This window comes from Seriola dumerili, unplaced genomic scaffold, assembly GCF_002260705.1.
Source record: "Seriola dumerili isolate Sdu_G_001 unplaced genomic scaffold, Sdu_1.0 BDQW01000226.1, whole genome shotgun sequence".
Taxonomy (NCBI): Eukaryota; Metazoa; Chordata; class Actinopteri; order Carangiformes; family Carangidae; genus Seriola; species Seriola dumerili.
In genome coordinates, this window is record NW_019174481.1 from 887185 (window position 1) to 908371 (window position 21187).

Genomic DNA, 21187 nt, shown 5'->3' on the forward strand with positions numbered 1-21187 from the left:
TAATTGGCAACTCCAAGCTGCTTCAGAGCTAAAACACCAGATTTGCCCTGATACACCCCTTCATAAAACTCCCACAGAGAAGCTGATTGTAGATGCATGAAAGACAACAGTTGGCTTACCTTATAACCTTGAGCTGTATCACTGTGATAAAAAAGTCTGTCAGGAGTGGATACCAAAGCTCCTGAGAGAGGAGCTCCCGAAGGTGTGGGCCAATCCTTTCTGCTTAATAGGCGTGTAAAATTAATTCAAGGCAGTTGTGTCAGAGAATTAGCTGTGTAATGCTGTGTAATGTGTGGCTTATACTCAAAGGCACCCACCATGTCCAATAACTCCTGTAACTTTCAGTGTGTCACCTTAGTTTACGAGATGCTTGATTTTCTTCATCAGCTGCTAGGTAACATCTGCGCTGTGTTTGGTGTTGGGTGAGTAGCTACCCTTGGTTTGTCTGAGCTTGTTTGTTAAAACAGTTAAATGGGATGCAGCGTGTTCTATTATTTCACCTTTCTTTCAGTCTGTGCATAATATATTAAGTTAGAGGAGGAGAGTCTGATATAGGGGTAGGTGATCTGGCCAGAAGATCATATGACAATCTTTTTGGGTAGAATCGCAATCCATGATACGAGTCATCACAGCTGTAGTTGAACTCAGTGGCGGCTCTGCCAGTAGAAATGTTTCATGTGCATTCAGTGTTTGAGCAGTGAAGTCCATTTCCACACTGTGATTTGACTGATCTGAGCTCAGGATAAATAGAAAGTGCAGGTTTTTAATAACTTATGTTGGTCAAACAGTTTAAACGGACTCAAACATACAAAAACACTGCTGTGCGCCCCGTGTTAAGTATGTGACCAGTTATTATTTGGACAGTGCGTATTATGGGAAAATACAAACTCGCCACAGAGTTCGAAAGTCCTCTGACAGCTGATCAACTTGTGCCACTGTCATGAGAAATGGACGTCGCCTCAGATGATGGCTTGGAAGAAGAGACATGTCATTTCTCTAAAAACATGTTTCCTTGTTTCCTCTCTCCTTGTATCTTTTCCTTGCATCTCTCCTCACGTCTTCAATGGGAAGGATTAAGATGTTATGAAAAGACGCCAGATAGGGAAACGTGGATGCAATTAATTAAACTGAGATGGACCCATGCATCATTTCACTCATTGTAGATATGAAACGTAGGTTAGCTGAAGGCAGTTATGAATCCTGTGAATGGCAAATGATTGTGCAGTTTGCAGTTTAAGAGAAAATGAGAATCCATTTTCCAATGCCATTTTTTATGCACACATAAGAGTCTGGAACCTCTTCTGTCTTTGTACCAACTCATTTAAGTTTTCAAGGAAAGTTCTATCAGCCCACTTCTTAGAGTAATGTGATATGGCTTGAATCTGACCTTTCGCTGTTTATATAAGAAAAGCTTAATTTCTATTGACCTTTTCCCTTTTGGTACTTGAAATGTATGAACTGTGGAGCTGACACCAAAGCTTGATATTTTTATTACTAATCTACATGATTCCCCTGAAGAGTCTTTAGTTTCATGATACAGAAAACTTTTTATGTGAAAAAAAGTTTTATGTGTTGTCAAATAGTCAAACTGTAAAGTTTGAAATTGAATTTCATAAACCTTGAAATTTTTTGGGTTCTGATTGTTGAAGTTTGCTGACGTACGTGAAGGCTTGTATCTCAACTCTCATCTTAAGCTGTCAGTAGTATTACAGCATGTTGTTTTAATCAACACACAAACCATGGGCAAACATCAACGCATGCACTCACAACCATTTAGTCATGTTTTGTCTTCAAATTATAAGATATTTTAATCCACCAAATGTTATGAACAGTCCTTTCAACAACAGTTTTTTTTTAATGCAAGTTTATAGTATGCCGATGTGAGCAATAGGAATTCATAAACATAAAGTCAAATAACTGCTATAAAATACTGTGAAGTTTCACTCCAAGGTTAAACTCATTTAATCTTGAGAGGAACTTGGGTGGACAAGGGGGAAAACATCCCCTTCTATTGATGTGATGTTCTATTCTCACTCTCTTTGATTTCTTGGCCTCCTCTAATACATTATTTGAGTACCTGGAATATGGTAGATGTCCCCATTTACCCTGTCTATTCACATCCATCCATCTGCTCACCTCTTTTACATTTATTCATCCACCCACCCACTTCATCAGGGGACAGGGGAGAGTTTGGAGGGGGAAGGCATATTTCTCCTAACTTTAATTGGAATTTAATTTCCCTCCTTAGTCTTGGATTTACTCGTGGATTTCTATAATACCAGATGGGACAATTAACATGGCCAGGCGTAATAACCTTCCATTTTTGTCACTTTTCCTCAGTTAATCCCCATCAGCCGCTGTCTGAGTAATTAAATTCTATAACTGAGCTTGGCCCGTGCTTGTGGATGATTACAGAGACGGTGCAACCTCAACATAAATCACTGACACTCACACAAAAGGAGCTGACTCATTTTTTCTTTCCTTTTCCGTTTTAAATGGATTTTGTTTCTAACGTTTCCTCTGTCTTCAAATGCCAGACCTATTCTTGTATCCGACTGTGTTGCTAAGAATAGAACTAATGTGCTTAAATTTGAATGTTATCCCAATGTGAACTGTTGTGCTAGTGTTTATTTACATATGTTAATTTGAATTGATTGAAACTCTCTTTATCAGCTTTGATAGAGGGCGTTTGTTTTTTTTCTGTAATACAAAGATTGAATCAGATGATAAGAAGATTGATTCAGAGAACTTCCTGTCACAGAGCAGACCTCAGAATAGGATCTATTTGCAGATAGTCCTTCCTGACTTCACAGGAAAGATGACCTGATACTGTCCACTTGGCCTCCTTACTGAATCCCATGGCTCCAATTAAAGCCTTATGATTGGGCCTAAGTGTGCCGTGAGCTTATCAAACTAACTACAGCACACAGTGGCACTTCAGTGACAGATGATTTGTCAAAAGTTAGGTGTGGGCTAAAAGGTGTGAGCTAAATGTGCTCTGTCATTTCAGTAGCTTGCACTTTTACAGTAAATGGGTCTCTACAGTCAATTAATGTGATCAAAGCAGAAACAGTAATGGTCCCATGCTTACCATCAATGTCAACATGACTAGGTCAAAGCCTAGTACGTGGCTGGACTGTGTATGTGCAATGTGTGACACTGAGGACCTAGTTGTCTTTTAAAACTGTTGTGGAACAACTGATATCAGTCGTTTTGTATGCTTGCCTGTTCTGCTCAGGTCAGGAACTGGTACATGTGCCACTACACCAAGCTAGCCGAGGCTGCAGAGCAGAACAAGGACTGCTGTCGCCAGCTGCAGTTAGCGGGCTGGTTAGCAGCGACTGAACTTTTAAAATTCAATATCTAAATTTTGGGGTTTTTTTTGTGATGCAATCTGTACGATTTATCTAATAAGTAAGATTGTCCATGATATAAGATTATCGGATCACCCCCACTATCTTGTCATTTCTTCTACTGAAGTTAACCTGCTAACCAGCTAGCTTTGGCATATCTTCCTGCATAGAGAATTGCAATGCAGCCGCTGCCGTCAAATTTCGTGCCGCCTCTGCCTCCTGACAAAATTCTAGTACTTGTTTTGTTGGTACTCTTTGGATTTGACGTTTGTAACTGCAATTGGTGCTGTATCGTTATCCATGCATCAGGCAGAGCCATCCGGAATTGCAAAGAAGAAGAATACGAACTCGCTGGATTTTCTGCCTGCAGAAGGAAGCGGCGACCAGGTGAAACAGTGCAGAGTGCAGACATCATTAGTTCTTCTAGTATGGGAAAAAAAAGTTAATTCACGTTACTTCTAACCTTCCCGGATGTTCTGAAAAGCATAGAGTTGAGTGGCTTTGCCCCACAGTGGCTGGAGAGATAATGAAAATATAATTATTACTCATATGGAAGGCATCGATAAGGGAATCGTTTATTTTAAAGGCAAATGATGTTGATGGATTGAACCAGTTGGGAACGGTTCTCAACTGGAACCGGTTCTTGATTCCCATCCCTACGCAGCGCACAGTGTAGATGCGAGAGAGGGTGTTACTGGTGACTAATATAATAATAATAATAATGATACAAATGAGAAATTATGTAAAAATATGTGAAATATTCAAAAGCCTTGTGAAAGAAATGTGTTTTTTAGAAGCGATTTAAAAGAAGATACTAACTTTGCAAGTTGAAGTTCATCAGGCAGGTTGTTCCGCAGATGTGGTTTCTTAATATTAAAAGCTCTGTCCGCTTTAGTCTTCCATCTTGACATAGGAACTACCAACAAGTTCCTGTCTGGGGACCTCAGACTATGTGCAAGTTGATATGGGGCAATTCATTTAGAAGTATAGGTGCCTGCCTGCTTATCTGCCTGTAGGCCTTTGTCTCCATTTGTTGCCATTAAAGTGACTGAATTGCTCCTGCCAGTCTGGTTCCCCTGCTTTTGGGTTCTCTATCCTGTTGCCTGCATCCGTAGCCGTGACAGTATATAGATAATGAGATGAATTAAATGGCTGGTGCTGAAAAGATGCAAGCCATAAATAGTATCAAAAATAGGAGTTTGATTTCATTACAATTTAAAGGATTAGAGCTTTAAGAAGGATTAAACACTGAGACGTCATTATGCACGTCGAAACAAGGAGAGTCCTCTGATACTGCAGTAAAAATCATGACCGACCATCTACACACTTTTCTGTGATTTGTTATACCAACAGATATCAAGGGGATGAGAAGGTTAATATGAGATGTTGTGAGTTCAACTTTTTCTGGGATGGGTGCCTGTTCAGTAGACAATTTGTATTTCACCCTTCATTTCATTACTTTCTGTGGGCAGAAGAGCGAACACAGTGTAGCCACAACTAGAATTTCATTTGGGCAAACAGTGTATCTGTGGCATGTCACAAGCTTTAGGCCTGTATTGTAGCCCCGTCTGATAAAATGTGTGTCTGTTTTCATAAAACCACCACTTAGTGTTGCTCAGACAAGCTGAACTCAACAAATGCAAACAGATGATGGTTACTCTTGGCCCTCAGACAGGTGCTTTGAAACACAAAGAGGCTCCAAAAAGCTGTAATCTTAATGTGTCTGAATGAAGCTTTTGGCAACAAGGAGAAGTTCATGTGACAGTTTGAACAGGCGTCTCTGGCGAGGGAATAGGTTCTTATCAATTGTAACAATAACAAAAACTGGCTCTGGCTACGCACGACTGACATGAGAGAAAAATTATCCCATCAGTGTGCAAGAGATGTGGTGGAAAATGTCTCAAAGATAAATGATATAGCAACAGACTTTGGTATTGCATTAAGAACACTTCAGAAGGTAGGGGAGCAGTAGAAAGAAGGAAACCAGATCTGCTTGTGCAACTCGCAGAATAAGGTATTAACCATGAATAACCATAAGGCATCATCTGTGGGATGGTTGTTGTTTCCTTTTGATGACACCTTTTAATGCTTTGCAGATGTGTTTCTCACTGCCCACTGCAACAGTAATGCAAGTATTTAACCATCATTCACCTACAGTAACTGCAGCTCCCATTTCCCCCAAATCAGCACCGACCCTTCATTCAGATCTAGCAAGCCAACATTTCCTGCAGCAAGTGATCGCTGTGAGCTGCCTTGGCAGAGAAATTCCCACTCAGTTAATATTTTATTGTATTAATGAATCTCATTCAGACCAAACTGTCACCTGAGTTTCAAAGTTGGATACAGTGATTAACCTTGACAACGCCGTTCAAAAAGTGTCCCCAAGCAGAGTGCAGCATCCATCTTCTTAATGAAATGTCATATCAGAACGTGTTGTTATATCAGACCACATAAGCAGTAATTTGAAACACTTTTATTGTTATAATTTTTAATTAAAAACGGGGCAAGCAGGCTAACAAATGTACATACTGAAAGGTATGAAACCTCCACAAAATGATTCATGTGGTCTTGGACCTTATCAGTGTCAGCCATAGTATTTGTACCTGAGAGGAGAAAAATGTTTTTTAAGCAATTCAAGATCGTCAGATGAAAAAAATAAACAAAAAAACAAACAAGGAAAGATGTTCTTGATAGGATCAGATAGAATCAGTTTACATGCAAAACCTGTTGTTCTATATACAAAATCAATTCACCAAAACCCTGCCACAAAGTAACTAGGCATTAGCAATGAACTTTACATCTGGAGGGCAGAGAAGTCAGGGACCAAAAGGAAAAGATCATCAGACTTAAACTGGACTGGCCTTGGGCTATTGACAAATATTAATTGGGAACCTGTGGAGGTTCGGAGTGGCACTTTGTTGGAGAGGAACTTTGGAAAAGGAGGTGTGAGATAATTATTTATAGAAACAGTGAGATTTTTTTTTTTCTCAGTCACCTTCCAACCTCACTCTGTGGCTTGTTGAATACTAGACCTGTGCAGTGTCCAGAAGCAGCATGGCCTGAGCACATCCTTGCAGAATACAAAATTGGTATCCCAAGGACGATACACTCTGTAGCATAACCAAGTGTAAGGCAGCCGCCACTATGGATTTAGTACATGAAATGTATATTTATTTTCATTTTTAGAATGAGAACTCAAATAATAATTGTTGCGTGTTAAGTTGAACAATTCAAGTAAAAGACAGATGTTTGAGAAGCTAAGTGAGGCAACAGATATAAGGTAATGACTGTTTATTTATTTTGTAGAGCTTACCATTAAGAAGACCTGATAGATAAGTTGGTACGGAGGGAAGAACTTAACATTAATGCAGGAAAACGAGGATATGACATGTGGAAGTTTAGTGTGACAGCTCAGGCAGGAAGGAAAGACACCAGCTGTCAGCAGAAAGTACATCTGGAGATGTATCTTCATACATGACTATAGATCAGTGTCTAACAATACAATACTGAAAATGTCAATCAAAATATCATAAAAACCAAGGTGGCATCTTTAAATCAACCCTATTGATTTTGCCGTCTCCCTGGCCTCTTCTGTGGACCAGCATAAGTTTCAAAGAAAACAGGCACATTGCCACAGAATTTACTGACGACATTGATGATTTATAGAAAGTGAACCTTTTCCACTTTGGAAACTTATAATCATCTATTAGCAAATGCTAATTTAAATCTGCTAACATTTTTTAATATTGCCATTGCACAAAAAAGTGAAATGTATGAATTGAAAAGTCCCAGCAGAAAGTTGTAGTGGGAAGTTTCAGGTGGGAGTGGACTACATTAATCAATTAACTGTGGAATCCCCTGTGTTGTCTGCACTCATTTCCAATGTGTTTTTTATCATCAGAGGCTGGCTGGCCCCACCAGTCACCGGGCAGCCCGCCAGATATTACAATCGCTTCAGTCTGGCTTGTTTGGCAGCAGTCAAAGACAAACACTATACCACCTGTGCTGCAGGACCCATGACAGTTAGTGTCAGTGCAACAGATTTCCTAATCAGTAACTCACTGAATAAAGATAATTCAGCAAATTATTTGTTCAGTTTGTTGCTATGATGGTAAGAGAAATGTTACCATGTCTTGGGTGTGTTTCTAAGTATTTTCACATATGAATTGTAGTATGAAGGGAAAGGTTGTCATGTACAGTTTAGATGAGGCAATTATTTGACAGATATGATGAAATTGCAATATTTTACCAATAGGATCATGTGATGTGTAGTTTATTCTGGTAGCAATGAAAATCTGAAGATGTTCTACTACCTAAATTGCACTGTGAAGTGTAGAGTCCAAATGAACTCTGTCAATGAACATCTTCACCTTTTGGAATTTGCTTCATGACGGAATGATATTGTTGTGGCTCTAAGGTCCAGTTTTCCATGAGCAGATAAGATTACTTGCATTTTATTATCTTCATTGAACTGTAATCTAGAAATAAATGAGTAGTCAATCAATTGATTAGTTGGCCAATTTCAAAATATTATTTTTTATAATATAAATCGCTTCAGCTTTTTAAATTTCAGAATTCATAACTTTATTCTATTTTATATAATTTTAAACAGAACTAGATATTTATACTTTTTTATATTTTTTGGAGCACTTAAATAAAGTTGCAGCTGTAGTTTTTTTGATGGCCAAAGTTAAGTCCTGCATCGCTTTATTTTCAGGGAAACTTTAGCTTTACTCCACAATAGATAATGTCTCCAACAACATGATCAACATGATCTAGCTGTTCCTAATCACCCTGCAGAGCTGTTAATAATTCAATCACAGACTCCATCGTAACTGGGAAACAGAATAAAGACAATAAAAAGTTGTTCCTGTGCACTCAGTGGCAGAGGGGCGAGAGGAAATGAAGGGTTAACCAGTTTTTGTTGCACCATGTTTAAATCAGTAGTCTACAGATTAATGGGTGTTGTGAGGTGTGACATGTTTCTGAAGTGCCTGGAGAGAGAGAGAGAGAGAGAGAGAGAGAGAGAGAGAGAGAGGGTAAAGCTATCTAAAACTGCCTGTATCCTTCTAATCTCTCATAGTAAAAAAGATTAAATGCCTATGCAGGCAAACAAGGTATATTTCTGAAAGTAAATCAGTGAAAAAATACATATTCTTTTCAACTTTTCATCTCATTTCATGTTTTCACTCTGCCGACCAAATAAAGAAGCCCTTGACATTTTCCGTACCTAAATAACACACACACACACACACACACACACACACACACACACACACACACACACACACACACACACACACACACACACACACACACACACACACGCATGTGCAGAGAGACAGAGAGAGGTGTTGAAAGAGAGAGGGAAATCAATGTGGATGCAGGCCTTTAGTGGGTAACTGTTTATCAACACAACTGACTGGCTCTTATTTTTGACAAAAGGTTGTTAACGAAAGGTCATTTTGATTCTACTCATCCCAGCCTCAGTCCAGCCTTGAGGCTATTCAACTAGTTAATCAGACATTACGCCCTGAGCCTCTGGTTAATGGAGTCCATCACCACAATGCCGTCTTACAGCCGCATTGATATTGGGTAGTCTCTTATCGCTGCTCACCAGGGGCTTTATAGTAAACAGCGGAGACCGAAGACCAAGCATTACACAAAAACAATTAGCAGAACATCCCTAAAGGTGCACTGAAGCCTGGAAAAGATTTAGAATCAGCGTTGAGAAGAGATTTGTTCAAAATTCGAAGTCCCACTGCCAATTTAAGTTCAGTCTCCAGTGAACAGGCTTATGGGTTAGTTTGTGCAGCTCTTGTAAATCTTTTGGTTGTTATCTACTAACACAAAGGTTACTTAAGGGCAACTTCTCTCACAGTCCATATTGTATTAGATCTAATTATTCCAATAGTGTATCCATGAATAAAATATGACTGGGTCAGTGACTGGCTGCCAAAATGCCAGTGTTTTATTACTTTAACTTCATGTCACAACAGTTTTAGTGATACTTAATTACCTCAATTTGTTGACAATTCTGTAATTACATATTGAAGCAATTTACTATTTCCTGTGATTCTAGTACACATAATTTAATTTCAGGACATCCATCACACATGATTCAGTAACTACTGTTTGCCAGGTGACCTTTAATCTCCAGCTGCTGTCACTCAGTGGTTAAAAAAACCAAACTGTACATGAGCTCGGCTGCTCTCGTCTCTGTGTAACCTTCTCTTATCCAGGCTGTATCAAGATGAAATATTTACATAACTGAATGTACTTTAGGTAACCAGGGTGAAAAGATTTCGTACAAAGATTGAAGATAAAAATGGATCTTCTTGATATTAGAAAGTTGGTACAGTTGTATTGGACAGTTTTGGTAGTTAGTCATAAGACATCTGTTTTGATTCTGAGTGTGAATCTAAAACGTGGGTGGCTTAAGTCCTCAGAGGTAGTTCCATCTCGACAGAAGGTCTTCAGTGAGGAGAAAAAAAAAATCGTGATGTAAGACGTAGCCTGAAATGTAATATTCCCCCTGGAAAATCTGTCTATTAGATTATAGACAGTAACTTCATTTGCAGCTTGCTAGGTTCACCCCGGGTACCCTTTATTTAACTCTCCTTATTTTTCCAATGGAAGTGTTCACTATTTACATTTTTTAAACATTACACTGCATTCTGCCTCCACCAGTGTTTCCCACACATAGACTTTACTTGGGTGTGCCGCCCTGGTATATTAACGACCCATTTTTAGCATTTTTCTTTTTTCTTTTTTATTCATCTGATAGAAAACAATGCCATCCATGATCAAATGACTAGTGGACCGTCTCTCCTGGTTCTACCTCTCCAGAATCTGTTCTTTTGCCACCGCAGTCTAATTTGTGTGTATTTTTGCACTTCTCATAATAACATAAAAGATCTCTAGTGCAGTGTTTGTCCTGTTGATTCATTTTAGAGCATTTGCTCAGCCCCTCTCTCTCTCTCTCTCTCTCTCTCTCCCTCCCTCCCTCCCCCCCCCCCCCCCCCCCTCTCTCTCCCTCCCTCCCGTCTGTCTAGTTATAGTCAGACTGGCCAAAACATTTTTTTACAATGCTTATCTGTTGCTTTACTGCCCCCCCTTTGTGTGCGCGATGAAAGCGTGCTGTGTGTGTGTGTACCAGGACTGGTGTCATGCAAAACACAACATTAGATCAACCCTGATTGACCCACCCTTCCTCCCCCACTGCTACAAATAGAATCTAATTCTGTGGGAACACTGATCCACCCTCCCAAATACTGTTTCTCCGCCTGTCAAGCTTGTCAAGCTCCTTCCTCGCACGGCACATAACGCAATTTACAGTTCTAATGGTGGCAGGTTTACCACCCAATATTCTCAGACACAAAAAGACCAAAGTGGGTTGAAATGACATCTGTTGCTAGCAGAGTTTATCAGCTGTAGGCAGCTGCCTCATTTAGCTAATGTTAACTCGGTTGGTTGAGAACACCCTCTACTTCTGACTTTGTAGTGTTTCCTGCTGACTCACTTTAAATATGCACTTGATGCCTTCATTACGCTAAAAATCTGAGGCTGAAGCTGTATTTCAAGCAAAAACACAGTATTTTCACCAGTTGATGGAAATCTAGAAACAGCATTGTTCTTGTATCAGAGTATACCGTTGAACCTGATGTTTTAAGTATCGAGAGGAAAAGAGTCAGAGTCAGACTCGTATATCAACGTAGCATAACCCTCTTTTTGGCTTCTTAGCTATGGTCAGACAAGCAAGACAGAAGTTAGATTTATGCTTTATTTTTCATCAGTCTATTTAACTTCTAACTGCACAAAGGAAATGGCTTGAAGAATGAGGACTTGCTGATGTTTTTGCTGTGTTAGTATTGGGTTTGGCTGGGGATGCTGGAGTGTTCCCAAAATCTGACAAAGAGCAAGACGAGGCCAAAACAAGCTAACGTTACCCTAAACTCTGTTATAGTAGCATCTATGATTAACAGTCGGAAAATAGTGGATGAACTGTTTTTTTTTTGTAAGCTGTAACACAAAATTAATGTAGTATAAAATGCTACTTAGTCTTGGACGTATGTTACAAGTGTAGGTAATAGGCTAGTTAGGTGGACATGCTAATATTTTCACCTTAACTTAGAGCAAACCAATACACCATTTAATCAATTCATCACCTTTTCCTTCTGTAATTTTAGTTTTGGAAAATTTATCAAAAAAAGATGCCACCCCCCAAAGTCTTTATATATGGAGCATCGCTTTTACTACAGTCCCATGCACACGGCCTGCTAAGCCCCTCCCCCAAACAGCAACTGACAAATCATAGCTTAACAAACGGTCAGTTACATATGACTATCCTGCTACTTGACATATTGCATACCTTTACGGTTGACCATCTTCCATATCCTGCATAATACACCTTAAGCCTCCTTAATTTTGATCACTCTCTATTTCAAGCAAGTCGTCATCAAAAGAAAGCACAGCACAGCAATTTAGATTTAAAAAAAAAAAAAAACCTTTATTGAACAGCACTTCTCAAAAAATATTAAAATTTCTTTAGCTTTGGTATCAACTCATGTACATTAATCTATCCAAGATCTTGACAGCACATAGAAAACAGTTTGTGTGCTTAACGTGAATTACAAAAAAATTGCACACACTGATTGTATGCAGTAGAGAAAAGTACCACACCACTTATAGTTTAGACATTCACTGACAACACAGCACTGATGCACTGCTCTCAGAAACTTTTATCTTTGTATTGCAAGAGGGAAAAAGTATGAAATCAGTTATCAAAAAATTTAACAAGATGCAGACGAGCACATTGAAAAAAATATACACAACAAACTTATTCCATCTAACAGATGTTGTTGCCTCAGATAAAGTCCTTTGTTATGTTCTGGGAAACTGTAGAAGAATTGTTCTTTCAGTTGTTGGTACTTTTGTATTTTCAGAGATGATGACAATTATTGAGTTGAATTATTGAGAGTGTTAAACACAATAGAGTGACTTTTATGAAAGCAAGTAGTTTGAATATTATGAGAAGAGGCTGGTACCTGTCCACATGCACTGTGCTCATGAGCAAGGCACTGAACTGTTGACAATTTCAAGGATGTTTGAGGTTCACTCTGTCACATCAAAGGGCCTGTGACCTCAATCACTTTTAAATACACGGGACACCCTGCACTTTGGGTTTGACCAAATCCAGCATAACAACAACAACAACAACAAAAGATTTCACAGCTGTATGTACATGTGGAAATATGTAATTGAAAACCATGAAGAAATCGGCTCAGGGGGGCACCCATTGCCAAGATTTGTGCCTTTGCCTATCCACTGAACATTACCAGACATTGCATTTCTTTGACCTCATTTGCACATTAAACTGCAACAGTTTGCATGCAGAGTCATTATTGAAGGAACTATACAGTAACTCTTCAACATGCACCTATTTCTTTGACCATAAAGTCACTATCCCCGAAAAATATATGTGACTGTCGCTAGCATGCTAGCAATGCTACATGTACAACAAACCACTTATTAAACCACTTAATTAAAAACCACTTATGCATTTCAAAGTGATTATTGAAATGCAATTTAGTGGCAGGGAATCAAAGCAAAAACACTGATAGTTTAAAATCATTACCAGTACATTCTCATTACTCTGCCTACTCAGTTTTTTCTTTTTTTTTTTTTTTTCAATCTTGTCTACTCTAGGAAAGACTTCAAAATGAATGGGGTTATAAACAACTTGTGTTCCTCAACCTCACTTTGTAACCACATTCAGTAACCAATCAATACATTTTGTTTCTCTTCCCGCACTGTGAACATATTTCTGCTATGACATTTTATGAGTGAATACCTTACTGAATATTAGATATTGCACAAAATAAATGATCCCTACAATTCCTCTTCTATTACCATAACAGTCTGACAGTGCTCCCTCCAAAAATCCTGACAAGAGCATCCTTCAAATGCTCACTCTTAGCAAGACAGATGTATTCTTTCTTTTTCTGCAGAGAAACACTCCCAGCAGCTGCAGGTTGACCGCCTCAGATTTCAGCTCATATTGTCCAGAGGCAGTCTTAAGATATCCCTTTGTAACAGGTCCATCATCTTTACTCGTCGGTGCAGAGTTGATGTTAACAGCCGTGTTAAATCCACTTGTGCTGGCAGTCCACTTGGACTGCTGCTCTCTAAGCTTCAGTAACACCACCTCTCTTATTATTCATGACTTCCTGTCTGGGGACATTGGATATAACCATAAAAAATCCCTCGATCATCAGCCATCAAAGTGGGCCACCAGTGATACTACGACAGGTTTGATCTCTGAAGAAGGGGCTTTAGTGATGTCGATGGTGGGTTCACAGGAGGCGCCCAGCTGGGGCAGTGTGGTGGCCGGTTGACCAAGGGATGCTACCATAAATAGGAAGTCATTGGTCCGTCGGGGACCGTTGAGTGCTTGACCTCTCATGGCCTTGGTGACGACCTTGGAGGAGCTCTTTAAGCTGGAGCCTCGTTGAGGAGTGTCACAACGCAGAAGGGCTTGGAAGCATCTGTAAAACTGGGGCGAGCATACAACACAAACACATGATCAGAAATGTACTGCAGAACTAGACGGGAGACCGCGAAGGATGAAACTGTAAAGACAAGAGGAGTAATGCTGTAATATGTTGCGAGAGCTTGGCTGAATATAATAAATGTAAATGTAACATTTATATTATTATATAACATTTTGCCCAAAAATTTATTTGATTCAAGTTGCTCCTTCTATAGGAAGTTAATTTATTTTTCTCTCTCTATCTGCCCTTCTCTGCCTCCCACAGTACTACCCTGTCACTGAGGCTATTGTGTTGCCTTCCTTTTCCTGAGGAACAATATGCCAAGTGACACTAATTATTTGTAAGGTTTCTAAATTATATTATTATGCCATTATATATTTAACTAATTACATTCTCAATCATGAGTGCAAGCTATTACTGCATTTTCATTTGGATAAGGGATTTTGTTAATGTCTGCATATAAAGAGTGGCAAGTTGAGGGTGAGAGAGAAAGAGACTAAGAACAGAACAACATTTTTTTCACCCAATCTGTTATTTTCTCTTGGGTAAACTAACCACCATGATTTGCTTGATCATTTTAAAGTGCAATTTTCTGTGAGAGGGCTCTTTTGTTAGGCTTGTTTAAAATTTAAGAGTTTGGCTGTTACTTGTAGTAATATAAAAGTTAAATGTATACTGGCTGTTGAAAATTTAGGGCACAGAAAATAGGGTCATTTCATATGTCAGCACATGATGAGCAATTTGGTGATTTTAAATCTCCCGTGTTAAGATTTCCATTTGTGTTGTTTCACGCCAACAATGCATTAACAGGGTGTCAGTCAAAACAGGAGGTAGGCTGCATGCTGAAGTTGAACCATTGGAAAAGCAGCACCACCACTACCAAAAGTTATGCTGCTTTACTAAGATCCTCTAAAAGAGGAAGCAAAAAGAGGGGAAAGAAATATCAAAGCTCTCAGAAAGACCAAAGGCCATCACACTCAACTGTGAATCCAGACCCCTGTCTCTTTAAACTCAGTAGAGGAAATCATTCAAGTATTTATTTATTTATTTGTTTTTTGACTACAATGAAGTCTTTTTCTCCGCGCTTCAATCATGGAAGTGTTGCTGAGAGTAAAGCTCTCTTTTTCAGCTTCACGCTCACACAGTTTCCACCACAGGCTCCTCCATTGGAGCCGTTTGCAGGTTAAGGACCTTGGTCAAGTTGGTAAGAGGAAAGTGGAGGGTGCTGCTTTTTCCGCTCCACCACTCCAGGACCAGGAACTAAACTGGCGACTTTCCAGTCACAAGCTAGCTTCTTTAACCTTTATGCCACTGCTACCCCAGCTCTGGCCTTATCCCTCAATAGTGTGTGATATGAGTAGCCTAATACCATCTATCCTGCCCCACAGAGTTGACCAATATTCTGTGTGGAATACTGCACTGTAATCTACATTGCCAGCAATGTACAAAGTGGATGAGGTATGATTTTTTTATTTTTGCCCACTGAGCTAACATAGGTGTTTCCTGCAAACGTTTGTTTCAACCATACAACTTCAACTGCACAACACTGTGCCTTTACCCTGCTATGCTATGCCTGCAGACAGAAGAGAGAGGGGGGCTTTATGGATCTTTCACATGATGTCAGTGAAGCCTCTAACCTCGCTACTTCCTGTTCAGTTGTCCACATAGATGAACCCCAGTGAAGCCTTACAATGACAGGCTGAATATTGAAAGTGAGGCACCCTTCACCACCAGTGAAACAGGAGCTCTTGTGCTGTGTCTGCATAGTAAGTACCCAGTGGTTGGTGGTGAAGTGGCAGCAGCTATCAGTGTCTCGTCGGTTCTTCATGTTGCTATGAAGCATCTGTGCCGAGACATAATGACCCTTTGGAGATGAGACAGTGAGGACCTGTTAGATGTCTCTCTATGTCTGTGTCACATAAGATGCTTTAATGGGAAAGAAGAAGAGTCCTACTGTGTCACTCAGCATTTGTGTTGTTTCAATCCAAAGGAAAAACAGAAAACAAAGATAGAGGTCCTGATGCTGTTCCTCTGCCAATCAAAGTGGGCCCCTTGTTGGCTACTACACCAGTTTCTGGTGAGACATGATGGAGCAGAGAGTTGCACCATTACTTTTGTGCAGCTCTGTCAGGGGAGAATGCCATTAATGGTTCCACTGATGATATGAAACATTGTGGTGTGTAGCACATGTGCTCAGCCCATCTCATAAAAACCTTTGCCTTTCGGTGGGGATGTGAGGTTTAAACCCATTGACCTGCTTATTAGAATCACTGCTTTCTTATGACCAACTTCTGTTTTGGCCTTTCACATTGTTGTAACTTGTTTGTGTCAGCAATTTTTCTGTGAGAAAAATGTGGTCAGCCACAATCATAAAAAGGCAGTCAGCACTTTGCCCCACAATGTTCCAGTCGTTCTCAGTGCCCTCTTATAAGAGTCTATTGACTGAATTACTCGTAACCTATTATCAGAAATGCCCTGGTACTTGATGTGACTGCAGTTAGAAGCAAACTTTTGTGCCCAGTGTGTTGAACGTGCAGAGGAAAGTGGTGAAGCCCACTATGCCTGTTACAGCAGCCTAATATCCCAGGTTGTGGTTGGACATACAGCGCAACTAACTTTAAAGGGGGACTTTGGAAGTTTTCTCTGCCGCCAAACGTGGTTTCTTGCTGGGAGTGGGTGGTGCTGAACAAGAGCTTCGGCCATCATTCGACCGTTTACAAGACAAGCGGTTATTATATGCCCTCTGAGCAACGCTACGTCTTCAGGGCAGATTTGAGTCTACAGTGAGTCGCTATCAGAAAGTGATGAGACGGGCCGGGGCTAGCTGGTTAGCGTGCTAACTTCAGTAGACGAAAAGTCGTGATGGAGACAAGAGTTAACGGTGCCGTTGCTTTCCACCACTGGTGCACTAAAAGAATGCAATTTGATGCTGAACTCACAATATCAAAACTTACAAATAAGTCCTTTAATGCAGGAGACTGCAGCTTGTCTCACAGAGCTGCAAGTAACATTTGCCCCTCTAATAACTTAAATGATTTCTACCTAAGCAAGTGTTTTATTAGCCTAAACTTAACTACAGTTCTCTTTGACAAAGTCAAAGTCATCCTTACCTAAACTTCACAATACCAGAAAGAGATAAATTTTAAAACAGTGGCTCTGAACATTCCTAAGTTAATATTCAACATTCTTCTCTGGCTGAAGTCTTGGCTACAGAGTTCAGAGTAACTTTGAATACGTACCCTTGTTCACCCTGGCGTATTAGTTTAGTGTGATGATAGCTGCTGTGTGTAACAATATAAAGGTCTGGCTACATACATCATCTGGGGTCTGTACCAAACAAGCTTGTTCCCTTATGTCTGGAGAATTGAATTGTTGGCCGGAGCATCTCTGTAGCACCACAATGCATTCATTTATAATGGTATGTTGTGACACATATTACCTTTTTTATCAAAAAATTGTAGCTCATGAGATTTTTATATCGCAGCATTTTGATAACCTTTCGATTAATTGTTCAGCCCTAGACCAGATGGCCAGAGATATTACCATAAACACATTTCCTCAAACTGATAACATTGTCTCAGTGATTCCACATAAACCATTATGAGTCTACACCTCCACAAATACTACACATACTGTATTCTAACCGGAAAAAAATATTTTGTGCAAAGAAAGGGCGGGCTGTCTCCAAGCTACAGAGGAAAGGCACTGAAATCTATACACCATCTGTCAGGGTCTAATAAATAGTGAATGGACACCTGGATACATTTTTCAATCCGAGAACCAGGATAGAAGTCTCGGGATTATGATTTCATGCAGATCGTCCTGTATTACACCAACCTCTACACCAACACAGAGCCACAGCTGCTGATGGACAGATAGGAGGATTCTGAATAATTGAGGACCCCAGCAGCAGGTTGAAAGCATAACAATGCATTCAGGGTATTTGGCTATACTTTAAATTCCAGGCATTTCCAGCCACATCCAAGATATATTCACAACACAGAGGCACTAGACCATAATTTAGACCATTTTCAAGTCTTCTTCTGGGACTCCTGTTAATGTGGTCTGATGCCACTCTTGAGTAAACGTAGTATACTTAGTATACTTTGAATGTCATGTATACTTATAGTCTACTACATTTTCTCACAGGGTGCAAAATATGATGAATCTCTTTCACAGCGTCTGGTTAGAGTGAAGTCAAATACACACATTGAAAGTAACTACTACAACTATACAATATATATATTATATACTTAACAATATCATATGTTGACATACTATAAAAGGGAAAAAGCGACAAAAAATATGTACATACATTAGAGATACAGATACATTTATATCTGATACAATTAAAAGCCATGAATTGAATTAAGTTTATGCATCTTAACATGAAGGTGCCCTGAAAACTGTAGCAATAAAGAGATGTGATGTTGATGTGTGGGAGTGCTGAAAAACACTACCAATATAATACCAATAACAATAATAAATCTAATGTAACAGCTCCTAGCATCCTCTTGTTAAAGAATAAGTCAGGCCTGTATTTTTCTTACTGTCAACAAACCCTATAAAAGAGCGATAATGAAATGATCCCACTAAGCCAAAGCCTGATGTATCTTATTTCTCTGTGCCATAGAGTTCCACTGTTATCCAAAAACTATTGAAAAGAACCATAAATGAACCATGTTCCTTCATTAGAATGACCGTGGGCACTGTGGTTTATTTTGAGTCAGTTCCACATTCTCCAACCTGCTCCTGTGAAGACATGCTAGTGCACGAAATCCACAGATGAAAATAGTCCCCATCAAATGCACCATTTACTCCTTTTTTAGGCTCTGCAGTTTTGAGAAATTATTTTCTCTATTGGTTTTTTTATTGGTTTAAGATTTATATCTTTCATAAGAATAAATTGGCTTGGGACTGAGCCCATTTACAGGCTGAGGAAGTCGAAGAGTATTGATAGATGGACTTACACATTGTTGGCTTTAGTCCTCTCATGAGATTTGTAAACAGTCACAAAAATAAAGTACATTGCCAGCTGTACTCTTAAACTGTGGACCTAAGTATTTCTCAGTTTAATCTCTCAAATATGAATTTTTTACCACATCACATCACAAACTCATCTCATAGAATTTCGTATCCATTGATTCGACATTGATATTCTCCTGCCCATCACTGTCCGTCAAAGGCTTGCTGGGTATGAAGAGATGTGGAGAGGGAGAGTGAGAGATGCCTCAGGACATAACTAAAAATTTTCCTCACGATGTAACTATGAGCAATATATTCGTCCCCTTTTCTCAGTGTGTCTGTAACCTATAGGTCATCTAAGAGTGAAGGCTAGCGACGAGATGTAAGGGAATGAGACGATCAGCACCTCTCTGTGGTGCTGATGCACACTCCCCGCTCCCCTCAGCTGTCCAAACAGCACACTGAAGAGCACTCGAAAGATGGAAGAGAGGGAGATGGAGACAACAGGCAAGTGGTAGAGGATGAAGTTAGTTAAGACAGAGGCATCAAGGCTAAGGTCAAGGGAAAGGTGAAGGCAATGACAGATAAATAGATAAAGCATGACAGGGAGATGGAAGGAGTGAGATGCACTGATAGTATTTTGGAGCGAGAAGGTTGGAGGTGACTCACACGGGGTCATCTCATACTGGTCACATTGGGTTTGGGTGATGCTTTCTATGATCTGGGCTGATGCTGTACGGGTAGAGGATGACAACAAGAGGGTCGAATGTCAGGCATCATCTCAGACAATACAGCCTTCATTCACTTATTTATGTTATTTTTTTTAAGCGGGGGACGCCTGCTTGAATCCAGGAGTTTTTGTGTTTGCATGACTGAGCAGACAGAGAATTTCATCAGCAGTTCACTGACATTGGCTTTGCAAGAGGAGACATCAGTTTTATTTGTTGTATAGAAGTTCAACATAATCTGAAAAATATGAGGTCGTCAATTTTTCATATTCAATATCCAGACTACAGAGCTGGATGCAAAAAATGAATAGACCCTACTCCTTTAATTGAGGTCTTTGTGATACTAATAATGAAAACTTTGCAGTGGTCTCACCACAGCCTGAGAACAATTGCAGACAGTCAGTCACTTCAGTACATTATACTTAATGCACTTTAAGGGATCTAAATGAAATAAGCCAATGGCAGGAAGCATTCAGCTTCTTTTATAGGCATCAGCAGATAACCAACTACTTCATTTGACAATTGTGATTTAATTTGATCTAGTAAACTCCCCAGGGTTGTGAAGCATCCTGCAGACCACAGAGCATAATAAAAAAAAAAAGAAAAAAGTAATAGATCTGAGAGCTCGAGTCAGAAAAATAATGACTGTCACACAGAAACATGCCAACAGAATGACAATCATCTGATTTCCTCTCAGGATTTCCTGGCACATTCTCAATTCAGCAAAAGGCTGCGCTGTGTTTATATTGTGTGTATCAATCATTTCCTCACACCGCGATCAGTCGCTGGAACTTTCAAGTTCCACGGTTTGGATTTTCTGCAACAGCTCATTCCCGTGAACCATTGACATAACAGATCAGATGCTTCCTCACAGATGAGTCGCCTCAAACAGTCCGTTCTTCAGCAAACACATCTATTCCAGATTTATGTTTAAAGTTGCAAATGATTCTCTTTCCTGTCACATCATGCAAGATTCCCACGGTCCTTGATATCCTTTAAAGTTTTTAGAAAATAGATCTGTGTCATGGAAAGTGCTATTCTGTGCAAACTGTAGAACTTAAAGTTTTTGTTAACTTTTTTTTTTTTTTTTTACTTAACATTAGTACATAGGCTGAGTGTTGCTGTATGCATGTTCAGGAGACCATATCGTATGCTGTCACTGTAACACTGAACAATTGAGACGTCTCTCTTTAACTGTTGTCTATGAGCTTCTGCCAAGCCTGTTAGTTCTCATTTGAACAATTCTTAGTGTTGTGGGAGTAACTGTCCCTGATCTGTGTCTCAAACAATGCCGTGTTGGGTCTTTGAATGCGAGGGAATTGGGCCAAGAAGATGTGCAGACCCTGATCATGCCTACATGCAGCCACAGTAGTGAGCCACAATACCTGTAGGCTACAGCAGAGAATTAAGCAGTTGTTCATTTCATAAAGCCCAGAAGACTATAAGTGTCATTTCTGCCTGCCAAGGACTCACAGCACTGAAAGTTTCAAGCCAAAATTGCCCCGTGTTCTTGCATTTAATATATCTGTGCTTGATTAAAGGACCAGAGTGTAGGGTTTAGGGGAATCTGTTGGCGGACCTTAAATAT

The 21187-nt window shown here is 39.7% G+C and overlaps 1 protein-coding gene across 1 annotated transcript in view; it reads right to left on the minus strand.

The window, feature by feature from the left end:
• Window positions 1-13626: 13626 nt before the first annotated feature.
• LOC111229063 (vertebrate ancient opsin-like) overlaps window positions 13627-21187 on the minus strand; it is a 57684-nt gene continuing 50123 nt past the window's right edge. Inside the window, exon 4 of the mRNA XM_022755224.1 lies at window positions 13627-13908. Within this exon, the coding sequence (XP_022610945.1) occupies window positions 13627-13908 (282 nt within the window). The remainder of the gene's footprint in view (window positions 13909-21187) is intronic.